This window comes from Atta cephalotes (genome assembly GCF_000143395.1).
Source record: "Atta cephalotes unplaced genomic scaffold scaffold00005, whole genome shotgun sequence".
Classification (NCBI taxonomy): domain Eukaryota; kingdom Metazoa; phylum Arthropoda; class Insecta; order Hymenoptera; family Formicidae; genus Atta; species Atta cephalotes.
The window spans coordinates 398,551-405,930 of NW_012130069.1; the positions used below are offsets into that span (position 1 = coordinate 398,551).

The 7,380-nt window shown below is 27.6% G+C and overlaps 1 protein-coding gene across 1 annotated transcript in view; it reads right to left on the reverse strand.

The window, feature by feature from the left end:
- Positions 1 to 1,482: 1,482 nt before the first annotated feature.
- The window catches only part of LOC105626220 (aldose reductase-like), a 6,825-nt gene continuing 927 nt past the window's right edge, over positions 1,483 to 7,380 (reverse strand). Inside the window, exons 2-5 of the mRNA XM_012207526.1 lie at positions 2,775 to 3,254; positions 2,279 to 2,485; positions 1,972 to 2,120; positions 1,483 to 1,823 (exon numbers count right to left, since the gene is read on the reverse strand). Of these exons, the coding sequence (XP_012062916.1) occupies positions 1,781 to 1,823; positions 1,972 to 2,120; positions 2,279 to 2,485; positions 2,775 to 3,254 (879 nt within the window). The 3' untranslated portion in view covers positions 1,483 to 1,780. The remainder of the gene's footprint in view (positions 1,824 to 1,971; positions 2,121 to 2,278; positions 2,486 to 2,774; positions 3,255 to 7,380) is intronic.

Below are 7,380 nucleotides of genomic sequence, written 5' to 3' on the forward strand. Positions count from 1 at the left end.
GCTAAATTAAAATATCGTCATTAAATGATGCTTAAAATTTTTACAACGAATATATAACTCAAGATTCGCACGGCCATCTACGCAAACAGAAATGAAAATAAAGCAAAATTCAATATGAAAGAACAAGAAAAATAGCAAAGAGAAACGAAAAACCTCTACAAAAATCCTACTTGTGCTCGAAGAGCACAATTCCCGTACAGCACAGAAACTTGTAGCAACATTGCTGCAACATTTCAATGTTATATATTGCAGAAACATTAGATAGAAACGAAAATTTCTTTTTGCAATATTACTTCAGCAATGTTGCAGCAGTATTTAAAATATTTTCATTAAGAGACACAAATTGACACAAGAGTTATTCTTGTTCAAAAATCAGAAACAAAAACAAGAATGACTTTTGTCGCTATGTCGATTTGTGCTTCTGCTAGAAAGTTCACTTTGAGTATTAAGATGATCTTGTATATATTGTGTATAACCCAATAAAGAACCTGGATATAATGGAAGAATAGGAATTAATGATCACGTTTACACGGTACACTTAATCGGGTTTCATAATATCTGTAATTATGAAACTGACCAATCTTATAATTATTATCTTATAATTCCTCTGAAAACTGGAATGACTGATTAGTTTCTAACTACGAATATTATTAAACCTGATTAATGTCCATTTCTACCAATGTAGATTAATTTTAATCTCAGTTCAACTTATCTCTGTTTTTTCTAAAGATTAAAAAAAGACGAAGAGTAAGTTGAATCGAGATTAGTTAATCCACATTAATGGAATGGACATAAAGTGTAAATGTAATCAATATCTATAATTTATGCCTATAATAAGGAATTATGCCTATAATTTATAGATATAAAATAATTAGAAGTAAGGATTAAATATAATGCACAATGTACACAATAATAAGATATAAGACATATAATATAAAAAATTAGAAGTAGGAGTTAAATGTAACATACAATGAATACAAATAAAATATGACTTCATAATTAATTATGTCTTTATATTTTATAGGCGTATTCCAATATGCACAGCCAATACTGAAAATTTATAATTTACATTACGTATACTGTAGATTTTTGAAATGGTATGGTGATATATGTCATTAGGTATTCTTGCGTGAAAGCCTATAGAGCTTGTAAATGAATTTTCAGGTGTATCGCAACCATTCATACAATTAGAGCAATTCTCATTACTATGTGATCTCAATAATAAGTATGAGACTCTTGTCACTTACATGCAAATTAATATGTACAAATAGGATTGAACACGAAGAAAAACACTGATAAAAATGATGCAATTGTGTAATTGTAGTATTATTAGACTATTGGACAAGATTTATTAATCAGCATTTTCAAGGATGCTTCATTCGGGATTAAAAATTGATGACAGCAACAAGAACTTTTTAGAAGATTAATTCCTGTGGTTAATAAATTAGTGGTTTGTCAATTAGTAATAATAACTCGCTGCACTGTTATTTTATGCAGTTTTTTATTTCATCACAAGTTTTGATATAATTGAATTCTGTATAAAAAGTTAATATTTGTGATAAAATAGTAACAATAATTATAGTTAGAATTAGAATGTATTTTGCTGTAACATTTATAAAAGTAATATTATAAGAAAATATCGTAAAAGAAAAATCTTTATGTACGCACAAATTAATAATGTTCAAAAAACAAAATGTTTAAAAATATGTTTGCAAAAATTAAAATGCGAAAAGTTTAATAGAAGACAGACGCAAACATGTCATTTGTTCATTTTGATTCCTTAGAATGGAATATTAAATGGATAATAAGGGCTGGCTTTCGACCTGAAAATAAAAAATAAAAAGAAATGTTAATATATCGCAAAACTTGATAAAAGTTTTATTTATTATATTTTATATTTATTATATCCTCTATATATTAATATATAAAATGTCTTTAAATAACAACGATAAACTAGTAATAAATCCTTACCCATCTACTGAACAAATTCTTCCGTTACAATCAAAGGTGTCAATATAAGCAATATCTTCAGGTGAAAGTTTAAAGTCAAATACGTCCATGTTCTGAGCAATTCGTGACTTGTTAACTGACTTAGGAATCACTATATGGCCACGATCTACCTGCAAATAATTATTAAAATTTTATAATAATGATCATAAATATATTGTAAACTTTTAACTGTAATTTAAAAGGTACTAAATTATATCCGATACTTTTTATTAGATGAGTTTAATAATTTATTGTAAAGTGTACTTGAAACATTAACATTGTAATATACCTGATAACGAATAAGTATTTGTGCAGGTGTCTTGTTATATTTTTTCCCGAGGTCAATTAATTTCTTGTCATCTAACAATTTTGGATCATCAGGCTTGGCCCATGGTCTATCTGGTGATCCGAGTGGACTATAAGCTGTAATAAGAATGTCTCTTTCTTTGCAGAAGTTTGATAGCTTATTTTGCGTCAAGTATGGATGGCATTCAATCTGAAAAATAATACAAAAATAGAAAGAAAAATATCTAGAGATGTCAATGGAAATACCTATTTTTTTTATTTTTCTTTGTCTATATAATCTCTGTGTAACATGTATAAATCAAAACGTACTGAGAGTTATAAAAGAACAGGATTTCTTTATGTCGTAAAATTTTTGATTTTCCAAAATAATATCCTATTTTGAAAAATAATTTCTATTAACATAATTTGAATTTAATATAAACTAATTATCGTCAGAAAGTATTTTACAATTATTATCATTCTTAATAATCTTGATTTACCTGATTTGTAACAGGTTTAACCGTTGCATTTTCAAGCAATCTGGTGATCTGTTCGGAATTAAAATTACTAACGCCGATGTTTTTCGCTAGACCTTTGGCCAGCACATCTTCCATAGCTCTCCAAGTATCGAGGTAATCTACGTCGCTCAACTGGAGACTACCGTCAGTATTTGTAGGAAAAAGTTCTCCACCCTCTTTGAATCCATGTGGCCAATGAATTAAATACAAATCTACGTAATCGAGACCAAGATCAGCTAGCGTTTTTTTAATAGCTGGTTCAACTAGTTCGGGTCTATGAAAGGTATTCCACAGCTTGCTGGTGATGAATAGATCTTCTCTCTTCACAATACCCTCAGCTATTTTTGCCTTGATAGCAGCACCAACTTCTTTCTCATTACCATAAGCATGAGCTCCATCGATATGTCTGTAGCCGACATCGATCGCATCTTTTACAGCTTGTGTTACTTCTCCTGGTTTAGACTAAAACGAAATCAAATTTCAATTTAAATTTTTGACTATTTTAAATCGACTCACTTTTTTAAGAAAGGTGCAGAATATTACGAGAATATTACGTAGAATATTATGTCTGAAGAACAAACATAATTTTGGAAATTATTTCTTAAATTATTTAATTTTTCAAAAATTATATTATTTTGATGATTTTGGACAAAAAAAACATTATGTAATGAAGGTTTCTCAGAAGTTAACTTAGAATATGCTGTGTGACCAACACATAGCAACATTGAATAATTGATTACATAACATATTTGCACTTAAATTGATAAATATACTTAATATAATAGTGAGGATAATACAAAGTATAGTATAAAAAATTAGTTATAAAACATCAGTAAAAGTTACAAAAATTTTTCTCTAAAAAAAGAATTTTGAAAGAAAAGACTTTGTGTACTGAGACAAAATTGTAAAAAAATAAAAAAATTGATAAAGAGATAAAGTGTGACCAAATAAAATAAAATACGTGTTACATGTACAAAAGTATTTACTAAATCGTTTTCTTTTGCTACTTTGAATATACTTTTTTCTATTTTATAATGAATTCGATTGGATGCACTCAGTGCGCACTGGTGCATATTAAAGCCGTCGTATACAAAGATATGTTTTGAGGAAAAACCCCTATTATGAGATACTGAGTTCATTTTGGATAAATGCTAGAAATCTACAAGCAGAATTTAAAAAATAATAAGTCATTTTGAAGGGAATTTAATAAGTTTTAAGATAACATTACACAAAATTTAATTCAAATTCCATTTTTTTTAAATTAAAGAAATGTAAAAAGTGAGCAAATCGCAAAGTCAAAAAATTGTGTTCCTAATATGCCCCCCTATGTTCCTGAGATGCCCCCAAGAAATTGATAATAAAACGTAAAATATATCAGTATTGCAATTAAAAAACTTTATTTAATGTTTCTAAAATATAAACATAAGTATACGATAGATTATGCCCGAAACTCGTTTTTAGGTACTTAGAATCAAGCATCACAGATATAGGCACTCGACGTTCATTCCGGTTGTCTTTTTTTATTGTATAATAACATTTATACTTTAGCAATGATTTTCACTATGTATAGAAACATGGATTTTTTTTTTTTTATTTCATATTAGGCATTATTTCATATTAGGAATACCCTGGGTATTTCATATTACAATTTCCATGCCTTATAGTTTTATCAAATCTAACTTTCGTAATTAAACAATTCAACATATCCCATATTTTTCTAGTACGATCTTACTCTATCATTACAGAAGAATTTATTGTCAAACATTTATATTTGTATAATATTAATAAATTTATTTATTTTTATTAAATAATAAACAAGATTTAAATGCTCATCTCAATGAAACTTGAAGACATCCAAATTCTAAAATCTTGTTTTATTACAGGCATAATCTAATGGATTTTAATAATGGAACTAATAATGGATTTTCTAAATATTTTTCAATCCCAGAGCAATAAATTCATGGTGGAACCAATAAATAGCGTTTATTAGTTTAACAGAAACGCCACTATCTCATAATAGGCTTTCCTCTGTAAATAAATAGGAATCGATTAAATTGTAAAATACTCAATATATTTTATTGTACTATTAGGTAAAATATATATTTCATAATATTTCGAAATATTCATTTATATATTCAAATTAAATCAGTGTACAACGGCTTTAATATGCACCAGTGCTTCCAATCGAATTTGCCATTAATGAAATACGCTCAATTTTTATTTCTTAGAATTTTTGTTATACTATATAACACTGCTTATATAATTGCTTAAGATTGCATGTCTGTTATTTTAGCCATATACTTTACAGCCAGTCAGATTTAACAACTATGTAATGGCAATGGAAAATTCTAGAATTTTAATATAAGAGTAATGCTTTAATACATATAATTGAGCAAGATTTCAACTTCCTAAAAACTCAATAAAATGTGATTTTAATTATATTTTCAAATTAGAAAAAATCACTAGTAATAAAAGCTATAAGCATTAATTTCATTCATTGCGTATCTTATCACTTTAATTTATGGAATTCACATTGTCAACTTATGAAACCGAAATCTACAAATCAATAAAATCATTTTTATATAGATTAGATATTGAATCAATGTCTAATCTAATCAATCAAATTAGATTTGCTAAAAAAAGTCATTGCAATTTAATTGAAACTTTAAAATATATTGCTGTCATATTATATAATATATATCAAAGTCTTCTAAATTTTAATAACTTTTTTTAACATTAAAATAATCAGATTTCTAAAGAGCTCTTTATGATAAAAATTAACAAAGTATAGAAATATATGGTATGTGTGAGCCAACCGCAGAACTTATTGTGTAAAACAAAAATATATTTCCAATTGTACATAATCTAATGTTATATCTCGTACAGTAATAACAGTAATATGCATTTAACTACATGATTGAGCCCTTTTCAGAACAAATACATATAATATTGATTGAGCCCTTTTCAGAACAAATACATATAATATTGAGCGAGATTTCATCTTCCTAAAAGAAAGAAAGAATCTTACTGCTAAGCTATTTCCAGAGTGATGAGAGCTGCTCATATGGCGGTTGGAAGACCATATGGAGAATTCTGGGTTGTACAATTGTGAATAAAATATAAAAAACTGTGTCATTTAATGTGAAATTTAGTTTTGTCAATATTAAAATAACTGTATAAGAATTTATTCCGTCCTTAATATAGTATGTACGCTCAGTTTTTACTTCTTAGAATTTAGAGTGTAACAACAATAAGCTACAATCACCGACTGATTATAGATATTAGACCTGTTCCGAATTTTGCATCAATTCATCTTTTTTCTTTTTTCTCCAGGAGGAAAAAAAGAGGAAGAAAGATGAACTAATGCAAAAGCTCAGTCAAAAAGCATAAGCCTATTGACTCGATATCTAATCTATGTAAGAATCATTTTATCGATTTGTACACTTCGGTTTCACAAATTTACGATATGAATTTTTTACGATATTAATTTGTGGAATTTATGATAGTAGCTAAATGATAAAGATATTGCGCAACGAAAAACATATATTAAAACCTTGACTATAAGATTGTAAAATAAAGCAAGATATTGCACAACGAAAAACATGTATCAAAATCTTGACTATAGGGCAAGTACTTCGTTATTTATTACAAATATTGAAAATTTTTAATTCATGGGTAAAGCCCATTCTATAATGGGCAGTAGCAGTAGTGGATTAAGGAGTAGGTGTAGAAATCAACCAATCATAGAATATGAGAGGAATAATCAACTATAATTGATCGATTTCTACGCCTACTCTTTAATCCACTACTGCTACTGCCCATTGTAGAATGGGTTTTAAGTATTCGCAGTAAATAATATAACGCAGCTTAAATAATATAACGCAACTTAAATTTTAATAATTTTTATTTTACAGAAAATCTGATCTCTCGGAATTGATCTTAATGTCAGCATATATAAATATATATATATTTCGTTTATAAAAATTTTGACATGAATAAAATGTATCTCGTTATTTGCAATGACTACGTTTACACCATGCATTTAGACCGCGGCCTACACAATAGGTATCCTTATTGCATCCTGTAAGTTAAACAAAAACATCTATAATATTGCATAGGCGGAATAAGTGCACGGTATAAATATAGCCAATAACTATTAATAAGCTACATCATGGTGGAAGTTACCCAGTTAGTGAAGTCTGTTTCAAATCAATTTTTCGAAACAAATGTCGATGAAAAAACACCTTTGACGCAAATTCTGTTTATGCATATATTATATTTGAAATCAGCAAACAAATAGCATAGATATATAAAATCTACTGAAGACAAATTGTCGACAAAAACTATGCAAAGCTTATTAACAACTTTCAAATTGACTAACAAATTGATGATTGCTCTCATATTACATCAACAAACTTTGTCAGTTAAACAAAAAGCTTAATGCGAATATTTGCTAAAATTTTTAATTGATTTTGCTAACAATTTGTAGGAAAATTACCAACATCTTGCTGACTGGATTACTGACCTTCTCTTTCTCTCTCTCTAATTTAATCTAATTATATCTGCTGTTATCTCGTTTGACGAAAAC